At 40.7% G+C, this 15,120-nt stretch overlaps 1 protein-coding gene across 7 annotated transcripts in view; it reads right to left on the reverse strand.

The window, feature by feature from the left end:
• Nucleotides 1–14,866, reverse strand: part of NKTR (natural killer cell triggering receptor) — a 38,228-nt gene extending 23,362 nt beyond the window's left edge. For 5 of the 7 annotated variants that reach the window (XM_082279789.1, XM_082279792.1, XM_082279787.1 and 2 more), the window contains exons 1-5: nt 14,521–14,625; nt 6,133–6,207; nt 3,767–3,874; nt 3,080–3,124; nt 1,293–1,380 (exon numbers count right to left, since the gene is read on the reverse strand). In XM_082279789.1, coding sequence (XP_082135915.1) covers nt 1,293–1,380; nt 3,080–3,124; nt 3,767–3,874; nt 6,133–6,207; nt 14,521–14,578 — 374 coding nt within the window. In that variant the 5' untranslated portion in view covers nt 14,579–14,625. Of the gene's footprint in view, nt 1–1,292; nt 1,381–2,738; nt 2,767–3,079; nt 3,127–3,766; nt 3,875–6,132; nt 6,208–14,520; nt 14,626–14,839 lie in introns of those variants that run through there. The other 2 variants (XM_082279786.1, XM_082279791.1) reach the window with 2 other exon arrangements.
• Between the last annotated feature and the right edge of the window lie 254 nt (nt 14,867–15,120).

Consider the following 15,120-nt stretch of genomic DNA (forward strand, 5'->3'; position numbering starts at 1 on the left):
AGGGAACAGAAAACAAGCTTTTCAAACAATTTTATCTCTATGGAATGTCTAAACAGTGGTAACCGTGAAAGACTTTCTTTTAGGTTCCTATGCATTTTCCATTTTTAGGACATTTTTTAGGAAAAGACCTAAAAATGTTTCTTATCTGAACTACATCATATCATACTGAAGATCTTTTTCAGGCAAAGGAAAAAAAAGCAAGATTCTTGAGGACAATTTACTCCTTTACTAAAGACAGGGAAGCGCCATTCATTCTTATCCCGCAAGAAAGATGGCAAAGAAAAAAATACTTTTTCTAGTTAAGTAACTACCCTAAAATTTCCTTTTGATACCCCAGTGTTGTATCACAAAGTATTTCCAGACTAAAGTTATCAACCTGCTCTTTCCAAATACAAACTGTTAAACATTAACAGGAGGCAATTTTGAAAAGGGAGTTAACAAGAGGAATAATCACATCAAAGTTTGCAAGCTTAAAAATACTGATACTCAATCTAAAACACACCTGCTTTGACCAGGAATTTGACCTCAATTATCAGACCTGAGTGTTTTACTTATGAATACAGGTAAATGTGTTTTCTATAATTTCTATAATTCAACAGAATATGGTTACTAGAATGGAATTTTTTTAAAGGCAATGAAGGATAAATCTGATTTTCAGCACGTAATTTTACACAGTGTTGGTACCAAAGTAGTTGGTAGATGCACAAGTAAACAGAATTAGGCAGAATATATTTTAAAAGCATGTCAGGAACAAACACTCAAAAAATTCATAATAGTAATTATTACAATCAAATAAAAAGCCCCAAAAAACAAAACCCCCACTCATTCTCCTCCTGAAAAAAGAACAAACAAAACAACCCCCCAAAAGTAAATCATAAATCATCATTTTTTAAAGAGTAAAACCATACAAACCACTTCTAGATCTCAACCCCCTTAAATACAATGCTCCACATTGTCATTTGCAGATCACCTCGTGAGATTTGGCTGGTGCACACACACAAAGCCAAAGAATCTATTTTCTGGCCACTAAGAACTGAACATAAACCATATTTTTAGGGAAAAAAGCTACAAAGGAGGAACATCCATGGAGCACCAGTTTTAATCCAAATGAATGCCACAAGGAAACTGTGATCTCTAACATTTCCTATTGCAGTTTTCACTGCAGGTCCCACTCACTCCTAGCTAAGATCAGATGGATAACATGGATATGGATAATTTAGCAATACCATCTTTCTCATGAACAGCGCTTCTCTGTGTAAGAAAAGCTCGACTGTGGGATCACATCTACTCACATGAAAAATTGGGAACCATTGGTATGTTTCCCTCGGTTTGCCATTGACAAAAGGAACGCTCTGTCATGTTTGAGAATAAAGTTTTCATCTGTTTGAAGAAAAAATATGTTTGTCAGATTTTCCCTGGCAAGGCAGGCAGGTTGTTTTCTTAGTAACTTATGGATGCTCTAAGGAGAAATTCTGCTGCTGCTGGAGAAATGTGAACAGGTTGGAGAAAAAACAATGATCAGGTTTAAACAAGTCTCTTCAAAATTACAGTTGAGACAAAGCATGGTTTCTTAAAGAAAATGGTGCAGATATAGTGCAAACATTTCTAATTAAAAATAATTAGGGTCATTATGAGTGTCTTCAATAAACACTAGATTATGGATTTAAATCCAAAATTATTTGGGTAGGAACAAGGTTGGCAGAATTACTGACATTCTAAAACAAGAATTAACATACATCATACTGTTATTTACACTCCAGGTGAAAACATCAGGAGAAAAGCCATTTATTTCCCTGGTATGGCACACTAAAGGATGCCACCTCTATCCATTCAAAACTGGAAGTCTCAAAACATAAAAGGAAAAAAAACCTCTCTGTATCTGAACCTAAGTATAAAATCCATTAAGACTAAACTGAACATGCATTTTATATTGCAGTGAATTAAAGAGGAGTTCTGGTTGTACAGCAGAAGATAAAACCAGATCTTCTCAAGGTCATTTCCAAAGATAAAAATATTAATTTGAATGTACAAAGCTATTAATTTTTAGATCATATATCAAAACACAATCCTGCATATTTAGCACTCACCGTGCTGAGAAACAAACCCTCAGTAACTTCTTAGTAAATGGATCTGTACAAGCCTTTCCTTGACTAAAAATTTTAATACTCCCAGCATCAAACTATGACTCCTTTTAAAGAGAAACTTATTTTCATGCATTTAATCAGAGCTACTTGAAACACACACAGAACCAGGGGCTGTAAATAACTATATGTAGTATCTTAACGTTTGAATATCACAGTAACCACCTGGTTTTCTCAAGAAATAACTGAATGTCTTTAAATAAATACTTTATAAACTCACCATTTTCCTTCCAACAGTTTCAAGAGAGGTAAGTGTACATTTATTTACCAATTCTTTGCAAGGAAAATGACTTGCATAGCACATAAATAAAGCCAAACCCTTTCAGAAATGAACCCTAAGCATACAAACCTTGAGTAGGGAAGGGGAGGAGAAGGGACATTAAAAAAAGAAGAAATCACTGTTTAGAGCTGGAATTATGTGAATTCTCTCCCAGAATAAGTCATTAACCCTCAGAAAGGTTAGGCACAGAACTCTTCATTTCTCCAAGCAACACAGATATCCATCTACAAAGGGACTTAGCAGTTGTCTATATATTTACTAGGGAGGGGACAAGGGAACAGAGTTTGAATTTGTGTTACTGAGCTTTTGTCTCTTACCTTTTCATTTTGCAAAAGACCACATTCTCTATAAACAAAAGAATATGTTGACAGTTTTAGGCAGGAAGATAGGAGTTTATTCATGAATAAAGTTGCCTAGCCTCCATGCTGAAAGTCATGTTTAACCAATAATGTTAGCCTTAATTAATTGTCAATTTAAGTTAAATATTAACAAAAAAAATTATCCGGAAGTCATGCATATAAAAAGAATTGTCATGCAACATTAGTTTCATGCAAAAGGTGATCTATGAGTGGACCTGTTTTCATTAAGTAGTTTGGGAATCAAGACTTGTTTATCTCAGAACTGAACAAAGAATCTGCAAAGACATACTTGCTCTTACCTTTAAAATAGCCACCATAAATAGATTCACCTCCTTTTCCATTACCTACACATTAAAAAACAGCAATTAAAACTTTTGTTGCATTTATACAAAAGCTGTGCATAACATTCCACCAGCACTTGACTCTCAAAACAGGATATTCCCTCCTCAGGCTCATTCCCTCCTCAGCATTTCAGGACACAGTGAAAACAAACATTTTGGTAAGGACAGGTATTTCAGGAAAGGATTTACTGCAGAGAAAGAAACAAAAAATCCTAGAAAACTCCTTTTGGAGACTTTTAAAACATTTCTAGCTCATTCACTGCTTTATTATTAATTTTAAGCTTATTTAAACAGTTACATTCCTGTACCAACAGAACATCACCAGGGTTGCCTCTACTGTAGACACAGAAGTGAAAGGAAATTAAGGCTACAGCTTGGATTGGAATTGTTTTAATAAGATGGAATATCATAAAACCCTCCAGTGAGGAGTTCTTAACACACTTTTCTGAACAAATATTACAGCAGTTGAAACGTTTTAGAATTTCAAAAATTAACAAGGAAATGGGTGATCCATGCTACACTTCAAATAAAATATTTTAATGGAACCAATACTTTCATGGTATTTTCTAAAGTTCTACATTATGACCACAAATTATAACATTTCTGTTCCATTTAAAACTTCTCAGTTTTAAAAGCCCACTTTACCTTCGCTGAAGTCCCCACCCTGAATCATGAAGTTTTTAACCACACGGTGGAATGTGGTGCCTTTGTAGCACAGCTTCTTTCCAGTTGTTTTGCCAATTCCTTTTTCACCTGCAAGAAGGTGAAACAAAAAGAATCCACAGACTGTCACTGAAAAAATTCCAAGGGTTTTCCCTCCCTAGTTCTAATGGACATGGGAGCCATTAAAATAGCAAAATTGTAAAAGATAACACAGTCCTGCCTGATGCCTTTTACAAGGGACCTCTTGGGTGAAAATTAGGCTGTTTCCTAAAATAATTTCCTCTTTCCCACAAGCAGGAGTGTGTAAATCTACTCAGGATAATTTATAGTAAGACAAGAGTCCAGGATAATGGTGGGTTAACTATTTTCTGTGGTTACAGCTACACTCCTATGCAGGTTACAGTATCCTTTTCAAACCACTCACACATCTGGATGAACCAGATGATTCCCACAAGAAAAATGTGAGCTCAAAACAGGTTTCAACTGAGTTTCAATGTGATCCACGCTTGGAAAAGTGGGATTAAGCCACCCCAAGCTTCCACACCTTCACCAATCCACGCACACTGTCAGGCCACCCTCCCTTAATGCCAGCTCTAGATCAGGTGGACTGGTGATTTTTGAGTTAGGTGGTCCCAGAACATCAATTTCATTAGCATTTCCTCCAAAATTCAGAAGAGAAGCTGCCCTGGGGATGAGGTCACTATGACTGGGAGGGCTGAGGTCCTACATGGTAGGTTCATGAGGGATTTATACCAGTCAAGAGACACTGACTTGAGCTTGCCAGAAGAGGAGAGCTGGCAGAACGTGGCAATTAACAGTAAAAGGTTATAATAATAACAATAATATTATACACTGTGCAACAGTTAAACCCCCACATTATCCACATATACAGGAGATGCTGTGTAATGAAACACAAATCAGCAGGATAAATGACAGGACAAATAACCCAATGGTCAGTTTCATCCCGTCACTGGTAATGGAACAGGTATTTGACACTGGGTTAGAGACATTTAACCCAATATTCTGCACCATGTAGCACTCTCAGAAATGCAGGTACACTCATTACCCAGAGCCAACACTCCCCTTCTGCAATCTATTACTCTGCCACCCCAAATTAACTGACAGCTCAATCATCCTAGATTTGCCATTCCAAGCCCATCACTGCCAGGATGAGGGCAAAGGGCAGTTTGTGGCACAAAACCCACTCAGGGCATTGCTGTTTATCATGCTTCACTCATGAGTTATTTACCTGGCCCTCCACACCCACGGTCCCAAACTATGCCTCGTCCTAACCTGTTTTTGATTTCCACATGAGTTATGCAGGCAAAGCTATTTATTACAGGGATGGACACACTCCTCCCCAAAACATTGCTACAGCATTGAAAACCTCTCATCAAACAACACCATGGAATATCTGCCTGCATTTTGGTCACGTTTCAGGATGTCCCTCAGGGCTATGGATAATCCCCTTAGAGAATGGGATCCTGCATGGCACTTGAGCATGTAATTGAGTTAGTACACTGAGATGGGAGCTTTGACTGTGCCAGAAGTCACAGTCCCTTTTTTCACTCCCCTTTACAGTACTGACAGTACTTTCCCAGTCAGGTAAAAGCCACACCAGTTATTCCACAGGTAAGAGCTGCAGCACCTCCCTAAGCTCAGACACTTTTCCATAACAACCAGTACAATGCCTGTGAGCTCAGCTTCTCTTTTGTTTCAGGCCAAATACCAGCCTTATTCTTTTTGCTCTAAACATGTGTGAATTTTGTCTGGAAAAGAAAACTCATTGTCCTTGAGCCTCATCTACTTACACCCTTCCTGCCTAAGCAGCTCTTTCCATGCCCTGCAAATCACTTGAAAATGGGATGGCAGAGGAGAACTCAGCTGCTCTGGTAACACCTGGACTGGCAGCTCAACATGACACACTTTGAACTGGGTGCCAAAAGGTGCCCATCTGAAATCAGAAGGGAAGCTCCTGACAAAGCACCACAGCAGATGGGCCTGTGTTTATTCCATAGGTGGCCAGGATCTGCAAGTGCCAGTCTGCAAGTCCAGCTGTTGGAATTAAAAAGCAGGAGCCTCTCTCTGTCTGGGCAGAAAGGACCTTTCCAGAGGCCAAATCTACTACTGACAGCAATGCCAAAATCACCCTGTCCTCCTCCATCTGTCAAAAATACCCTGGCTTGATGATGGCTTTATGCAGATTATATGGTCCAGAATGGGACAGCATCCCTTCTCCATTATAATTTACCCCTAGGTGGGCACAGGCCTTGCACTGGCTGTGTTTTGTACTGGTACAAAAAAGTAATTGTAAGTAACAATAAAAATCTGAAATATCAGCTACGTACCCGAGCACAAGCAAAGGAAGTTTTTACAAGTCTTCGGACAAATGTCTGAGAAGAGCTGAAACATAATTCGACCAACTAGAAAATAATTTTTAAAAAAATAATTAGAGTTTTAGAACTGTTTGGAATAAGAAAATCTGCACATAAATAAATCTGTGTGTTTTAAAAAAGTAATTTTAGTGAGAAAAGGTTATTTTATCAAGCAGAATAGGAAAACATTTTACATATGTGCATATTAAAACAAGCAGCAAGAAAGAACAGTAACATAATTGTACAAAAAAAGAACATTAAGCAATATCATTACATCCAATTAATCTGAAGTCCTAGAGATTACATTGTGATTTGAACCTGGAAAGCCAAGCTGATTTACTAAAACAGTTTATCATGTCAGATCTTTTCCATTTTGAAAATGATTTCCCATAAATACAGGTCCTCAGAGAGCTGGAGCAATTCCCTCCCCAATTACTGTGTTTATACAAATACATTAATAATCACATTTCCACAATTTTCCCTGTGATCATTACCTACAAAGTCCAACTGGCTTAGTTCCATGTTGTGCTGGGGATTACAGATGCGTTGGCACTCTTGGCCTAAAATCCTTTAGTTTAAAAAAACCCCAAATGAACCAAAAAGGGAAGGTGGGAGGCAGGCAGGACTAATGCCCCACTTGCCAGATACCATGAACCAAATATTTTCTCTTTGCTGCTGGTGGTAGTTGTGCTACATACCTTCCTTAAAACTATTAAAATACTGCTGAAAAGTGGTTGAATATAAAGAAAACTCTTTTAAAACTGATTTACAGTTTTTATTTCATTTTCCAAGATACTGGGATGTATAGTACTAAAAAAAAAAACCCAAAACAAATCACTCTCGAATATATGAAATCTTTAAAAATTACATAATTAATAAAGAAAAAATTGGTATCTCTGCAGGTTGTAAAATAATCCATAGAAGCCACACTGTTGGGCAGAATTACAAGGAGACCAGTAAAAATCCGTCAATAAGCACTACACTCTAGTGGTGCACACTGGTAAAACGTCATAATTTTAAAAAGTAACTACGAGAATAACTTCTCTTTTCTTTCCTTTAAAAAAAAAAAACAATTGAAGTTCAAATGTATTTCATTCAATACTTAGTCACCAAAAAAAATTTGAGAGGCTCTTAAGAAACTGCATTCAGTTTAAGGCTTTGTCCAAATATATACAATGATAACAAGGTGAACTGTTAGCTCAGAAAGGAAGAATAAAATAACACCACTCGTACTTGATAATCTCAGATAAAAATTCAAGACGCCTTGAGCTGTTGAAATGTCTGCATCTCATTAACTGCAGTAAGAATGTTCTCTGAGCATTCATCACTACAGCAGGGAAATCTAAAGGAAATGGGTAGGGAAAGTGTCCAAAGAATGAAGAAATAGGGAATATCCAAAGATCCCCTATCAAACAGCAGTTCTGGAACTACCACTGTGACACAATTTGTCACAATATTCGCAAATGAAGAGACCATTCTAAGCTGTGAGGATTGAAGATTCCTACAAAGAACACAACAGAGAAGACAGTTTAGCAGAAGAGTTATCAATTTTCATTACAGCCCAGGAGTTCAGGGGAGCACAAGTCCCATTCCCATTCTTCTGCTGCAAAAGTACCAAACTGAACAGCAAGCAAGTGCTCTAGAGAGCCACATCCAGATTTTACAGAATCATGGGCGAGAACCACAGAATGGTTTGGGTTGGAAAGGACCTTAAAGCCCATCCAGTGCCACCCCCTGCCATGGGCAGGGAACACCTTCCACTATCCCAGGCTGCTCCAAGCTCCATCCAACCTGGTCTTGGCCACTTCCAGGGATCCAGGGGCAGCCACAGCTTCTCTGGGCACCCTGTGCCAGGGCCTCCCCATCCTCACAGGGAGGAATTTCTTCCCAATATTCCATCTAAACCTACCCTTCTTCAGTTTAACACCACTCCTCCTTGACACATTACTCCATGCCCGTGTGCATATGTCCCATGCCCCTCTCCAGCTCTCTTGGGGCCCCTCTAGGTCCTGGAAGAGACTTTAAGGTCTCTCTGGAGCCTTCTCTTCTCCAGGCTGAACAGCCCCAACTCTCTCTGCCTCTGCAAAAGATTCCTCCTGCATTCACTGTGTGAAATACCACACGACACTTTCCAGGGAAAAAGCTGTCACTACCCCCACTCTACTCTCCAGCACAGCTGCTGCTTCACCAAGGTGCCAGCAGCCAAGTAACTGAGGGGTTTTAGTCCCTGCAGGCTCCAGAAGGGACGTTTACCCTGAGGCATAAATTGTAGAAGGATTTTGGTTGCAAGCCCTACTTACAAACCCACCACATTTAGCACCTGAAGCAGCAGACATCAGCACTTCCATGTTCCTCTGGAAGAACTCATGTTCTTGCAGATGACAAGGCAGAAGATGGAAAGAGACATTCATAACTAAGGCATCGGTTTCAGCAGTATTTTTCACCAGTGCTTTGTCAATAACAAAGTCTGCCAGGTGCTCATAAAATCACAGAATGATTCCTGCTGGAAGGGACCTTAAATCATCCAGTTCCATGCACAGGGACACCTTCCACTAGATCAGGTTACTCCATGCCCCATCCAGCCTGGTCATTTTCTGCCCTTCAACTCCTACAAATTGAAATGCACATATTGAACATCCAAAGACTACAGATTCTGTTTATAAGAGAAGGGCTCTCTCCTCCATAAAACCTGGAGCACTGCTTACCCAGTTCCATCCAGCCACAGAAAATGCTGCCGTCTGCTCCTGAGACACAAACCACACACTGTGTATCCATCTGCTGGGTTACTGTCTGCATTTTACTGCAACTGCATGAATACCATTATCACTGAAAGGTTATATTTCCCACTGACAAACAGGCAATTAAATGTGCCAGAGAAAGATCAAACACATTTTCACACCTTGGTCAAAAATGCATGAAAGAACAGCTGCTAATAAAAAAATTAAAAGTATGTATGATTAGAACCTACAAATCTTTCTCTTGCCTCATCCCTCACAAAGAAAAAAAATCTCATTTTAAACTTGGAGCTGAGGTATATGCTGATATAACATAGATAAAAAAAGCATCTGAGATGCTACTAAGTTCCCCAGATTTAGACACCTCTTCTCTGAAATGATCCACCTTCAGCGCAGAAAGAGAATTTCCAATGCTTTCTTCAGCTTCATTTCCCTGATGTAAAGGTTAAGTTATCTGATGAAGGAACAAGCTCTCTGTGACTAACCACAATATTTGAACGGTAAACTAAAATAAATAAACAAAAACTGCTAAAAAGAGCCAGTCAAGTAGGCAAAAGCTGCTCACAAACCTACTCAGAGTCCTCAGTTGGCTTTAACCAAGAAATGAGCCTGCACAGACACCTCAACTCCAGGCTAAAGTAAAAACTGCTGGGATTACATTTGCCTATTATTTATACAACAGTAATTTGATAAAGTATTATTTGTTAGCAGGCTTTGAACTTATTTTTTAAAGAATTAGAGTAAGTGGTGAAAGAAATATGTACATTACATACAGCAAGCGCTGCCTATATAAAATCTAAGCCGTTTGGAAATTTGATAAAGTGCTCTCTGCAGCTAATGAGCTGTACCAATTAGAGAAACCAGAAGGCAAAATGACCAGAAATAATTCAATTTCAGAACTCTGTCTTCAAATTAAAAGAAAAAAATTTTTTCTTTTGTTTTTGAACTCCTTAACAATTTTCCAGCTGAAGAAGAACTAATATTTGATTCAAATTAAGTGGTAAAAACTCAGGATAGGAATATCCATGCTATACTGAAATAAGGGCTCCTGCTAGCAAAGTTTATTAAAATAATCATTGATTTCAAGTGTTTATTGCTTCAAAGGTAAATCTTCCAATTTAGCTGGTTAACTTTTTGGAAAAAAACCGTGGGAGCCAAACACAAACTGTTTCAAGTTATTTTCCAAGTAGTGTGAACTGTTTTGCTACACTTTATTATGTTTGGACCACACAGGTATCAAATTCAGCTACACACTCCCAAAATAACCCTGGTTTTTCAAAATTGCATCTACTGGATTTTATCTTTCCTCAATTTCTTAGAGCGAGCCAAACAAGAGGTACTTTTCCCACCCTATCAGCAGGAACATCCTGCTGAAGGAGAAAGCAGGGATTACAACCACTAAGACAGTGATGCACAGCCCAGGATGGCTGCCAAGGGCCCAAAGGCTCAGACAGATTTGCATCCAAGTTTAAATAACAGCTCACTAAAAGGACCCTATTTGAATTCTATTAATTTGTTTATCCCTAAATCTGTGAACGCTAATGCAGATAAAATTTTTTTTAAAAACTGCTTCAAAGTAGAAATGCGGCTACAGTTTTCAAGGAAATAAAAGCTTGCTGTGGAACAAGAATACATTTTATTCAAAATATGAGTTTCAAGAATGGATGCCCCCGTTCCCCTGAGCAGGGATCTGTAGTTCTGACACATTGACACCTCTGTTCCCCACTTGCACTCCTTGCAAGGAAAACCTCCATAAACTTCTCTTCCCAGCTCTCTCCTAAGCCCATTCTGCCACAAATACCACCTGAAGTTCCCTCCATTCCCTTCTTCCGTGGTCTCCAGAAAACCAAACTTATTTCAGTAATGCACACAACAAACATTCCCTGGCTTCAGTTTCCCAGGGATATGGAAGTGAGAGGCAGCACTTGGCCTTCTCCTGGCAGAGGAGGCTGATCAGTTTGTCTTTTATTTACTCATCCAACTTGTTCCAGACCTCAAGGGGAGTCTTCAGGGACTTCATTTCATCCTGCACTGACAACAATTCCACATGATTATTCTGAAAAAAAATTTTATTGAATCAGTTCCTTTCAAATCTCCATCTTACCACCCCAATAGGGGTTTTCTCCATATGGGATCCCCCTTGGCTCCTGCTGTCCCACACACAGTGGGTTGGTTGCCCATGGGTTCATGGACACCCAGAGTTCTGGGTTCATGCTGCTCCATTTTCTGCCAATATACAACTTTTTCCCTTCAAAAGACTAAAAGTTAATGTGAAGCCAGGTGAGAACAGTTCTCTCTTTAGGAAAGGCAACAAAAACCCCACAAGGCATCGCTGGGTCTATTACTGGAGGCACAATACAATGACTTTTGCAGTGGAGCTCATTTCACATAAATTCATAGCAGCTGAAATCTCAAAACACACCAAACTTCAGGCAAAAGTGACTAGAAAGAGAGAAGTAAGGAAAGACCAGACTGGCTGATAAGGGAAGGGACATACCCCAGGAACGAAAGAAACTGAAGTGGAACAAATCAATGAGCCAGGGCTCAAACAGTAACAGAAGACAGGAAAAAAAAAGCCAAAAAAAAAAAAAAAAGCCAAAAAAAAAAAAGAGATATGATAAAGAAAATTATTCTATGAATAAGAATGAAACAGAGCAAAAATGAGTAAATTTAACATACTTTATGATGGATAAAGCCAGTCAGGGGGTGGGGTGAGGAGGGGGGATATGGGAAAAAGATCTTGGATGGCCACAGGAACTGCTACAGCAGCCAACTGCATCTGTGACATCCTAGTGGGACATCTGTTCCAATTATCACGGTACCTGAAAGGCTGGAGCTTCACACAGATTTTGCCTCACAGAGTAAAGACAGAATTATTTAAATAGGCATCTGCTGCCATCCCAAAATTCTTGGAATACTGTAAGCAGTTTAATCCTGTGTGCACACTCTATGTGCCCAAATCCACTGGTGAGGGGCCCAAAAGAAGGGAGAAGCGCTGTTTGTGCCAGTATCAAAATAAATGCTTCTTCCTGTTTTATTTTCCATTTGCCCTTTAAAAATTATGAGCCACAACCTGCGTTCATTAAAAAGAAATGCTTAACAGGCAATTTATTAAAAGCAGCCTAAATTTAGCCTTAAGAAACACCAACCAACAAAGTTTGCCCCACTGCAAGAGGCAAGTACAAGCTGGCACTGAGTTTTATTCCAAGATACTGTAGCTGTAATAAAATATAGACATAAAAGCTGTAATAAAGCTTCTGGAAGTACAGCCAAAGCAAAGATATTCACTCCTGCATTTTCTAAGGGATTTTATTAGAGTAAAACTGACCTGACTTTTAATTGCTACAGGTATCCTGACACACACTGGGCAAGCAAAGCCTGGAAGGGGAGAACCAAGATTTGGCAGCTGCGTGGGGGGAACATTTTTGGACTCCCAGCAACCTACAGTGTAAAAAATGACACAGTTTTGTGTTCTGCAGGCAAAAAGATGCTTCCAGTGCTGCAAGAGGCACGTCCTCTTCTCTCTGCATTTTGTGGAGATGTTAGTTCAGCTTTTTAGTGTACACAAGGTGGGGGCAAGGCCTTTTTTCTTGGCTAGCAACAAAATGCAGGGCTGTTCTGCCCCCCACTCCTCCCTACATTGCCTAAAAATGAACAAGCACATCAGCTTATTTACTGAAGTCAATTAAGCAAAATGTTCATTTGGAAATCTGCTGGCAGCTTAAAAGTTAAAATGAATACCTCACTAGTGCCAGCAGGAGAGCACATCCCTCAGAGTTAGTGCCTGGTGTCACCTGGAAGCACTGATTTACCACCTGATTCAGCTTTTGAAGGTCATCTTAGAGCTAAGAGAGCAACGTTTAAGCTTTTTAAATATATCCTTAAATCCCGAGACAGACTTGCATGGTGAATTAATAAACAGGCACCAGAAAAAAGTAGCATGACTAGACAGCAAGCAAGTCCCAACACCAATTTTACAAACTGGCATTTTTCCTGCAAAAATCCAAGCCATTAGTCAGGTGCAATGAAACCAGCAGGGCTCCAAGTTTGATGCGCAGCTGGGAGATTCCTGTTACTTTCAGGAGAAAATAAATGCAGACAGGCACAAACAGAGCCAAAGCCCTGGGTCTGCTCCAGGTAACCCAAGCTCTGCACCACCAAGAACACCAATGCTGCGATTCCTCTCTGACAGCTCTATCAGTCACCAAACCCAAATAGGTTTGGGGGAAAGCAAGGTAATCCACTTTCACTCAAGATGCACAGCTCAAGGCTGAGGAGGGGATGAGGCAGGAAGAGAGATCATGAAATGGGAGCAGCAACCTGTGCAGGAAGAGCAGAGAAAACAGCGCAGGGAGAGATCCTTCAGATGGAGTCAGAACAAAAAAACCCACACTAAACCTAAAAAGATTAACAGCAAACGAGATGAAGAATGAATTGCCTTTGTTATAAACAATCCCATCAAACTACCATTCCTAACTGGAGACCTACCCAACCTGAAACAGTCTTAGTTGTCTCATTCTGTAGTAAATTCCACCCGAAATTAAAGCAACGGAACATGTTAAAACTCCATTTACCTCACCACTTATTTGTTCACTGGAAGTACTCAGAAAACACACTGTCAATCAAAATAACTCAGATAGGAGTTACAATAGCAACAGATTTATAGATACGCCCTTCCAGGTCTCTGAAGTTAGAACAGAACCTCTCTTTTGAAATCGTGGTGAAAATAAAACGCTAACAAGGTTTCAGTTGCATCTAAATGCAGTTGAATTTTGTAATCTCGGAGATATAAGCTCTTAATTCAAAGGTTTTCAGAGAAACATTGAAGCAGAAAATGAAAGTGAAAGCGTAATGAAGACATCACATACATTCATTTTTCTGGAGACAAGTGGTAGCAAGATAAAGCACGGAATATGTGTGAGACAACTAATATGCACTGATAAATACGTGTTCAAAGAGATGGGTGAGAAAAATCCCCACTCCCATCTTTACAGACAGGGGAAAACACAAGAGGGAACCAAGCTGCTATTCCAGCATTAAAACTCACAGCCTACCACTCCTGGGCATTACACTTGCCCAGGGAAAATATGAGTTAAAAGATGGATTTATTTTCATTATCGGGTTTTTTTAACAGGCCAGCTAGTGAGGTGTTCTGTGCTTCTATGATTGAATGCCCAGTTCTTCCTTTACATTCAGAAGACGCATTTTGAGCAGGACAAGGGAAGATTTAGCCCAGATGACCTCCTAAGTTCCTTCCCAATTTTAATTACTGTATCACTAAAAATACTTATAGGAGTAAATATCCAGTCTCCTCACAGCCTGCCCCGATTTTCCATAGTTTACAGAAGTGGCATAACAAAGGTATAACAGAAAAGGTATAATACATCACCAGACGGCTTATTACCTTCAGAACTGCGTTTACCAGCCCTGCCAAACCTTTATATTCATGTGAGCAAATAAAAATCGATCTCAAGGGAGAATAAGGAGCATCCAGCACCCCAGAAAACATCCGAAGTTATTAAAAAGTAACTAAGAAATAACGCATCAATGGCCAAACTCGCTGCTAGCAGCTTGGGCCCATTATTTAGGCAAAAACGTGATTTAAAAGCCCCAAGCACAGCCTTACCTGGCTCCCTGTTGATCTCTATTTCGAAGAAGCACTGGGGCCGGTCCTGCACCCCCATGGCCGCCCCTCGGCCTCGCCACCTGGACACAAAGCAGAGAAGGAGCCCCCGCGATCCCTCCCTCCGTCCCTCCCTCCTCACCCAGGGGTTCAATTACAGCGGGGCGGCTCCGCCTCAGCCCCGACCCCGGGGCGGCGGGGGAAACCCGTTCTGAGGGGAAGCGGATCCTGCCGCGAACACGCAGCCGGGCTCGACGCCGTCAGCGCGGCCCATCCCCTCCTTCCACCCGCTTCCCATCGCTCCCTTTTCCCGGGGTTTTACCTGGCGGCTCCAGCGCTTTGTCCCCTCACGGCGCTCCCCCCTCAGCCCCCGCTGCCCCCCCGCCCCGCCGCCAGGCGGCGCCGCCGCCCCCGGCCGCCATTACCCGCCCGGCCCCAATGGCCGCGCCAGGCCACGCCCCCTGCCCGCCCTGCCCGCCGCGCTTTCCCGCCCTCTGCGTGAGGGGCCGGGGGGGCGGTGCTGGGCGGGGACGCGTGAGCAGGGTCTCCTGTGCCGCGTTTAAAATGATGGATGTTTAAATAAAAATAGTAATGTGAAAAAGA

Source organism: Coloeus monedula (genome assembly GCF_965178545.1).
Source record: "Coloeus monedula genome assembly, chromosome: 1".
Taxonomy (NCBI): Eukaryota; Metazoa; Chordata; class Aves; order Passeriformes; family Corvidae; genus Coloeus; species Coloeus monedula.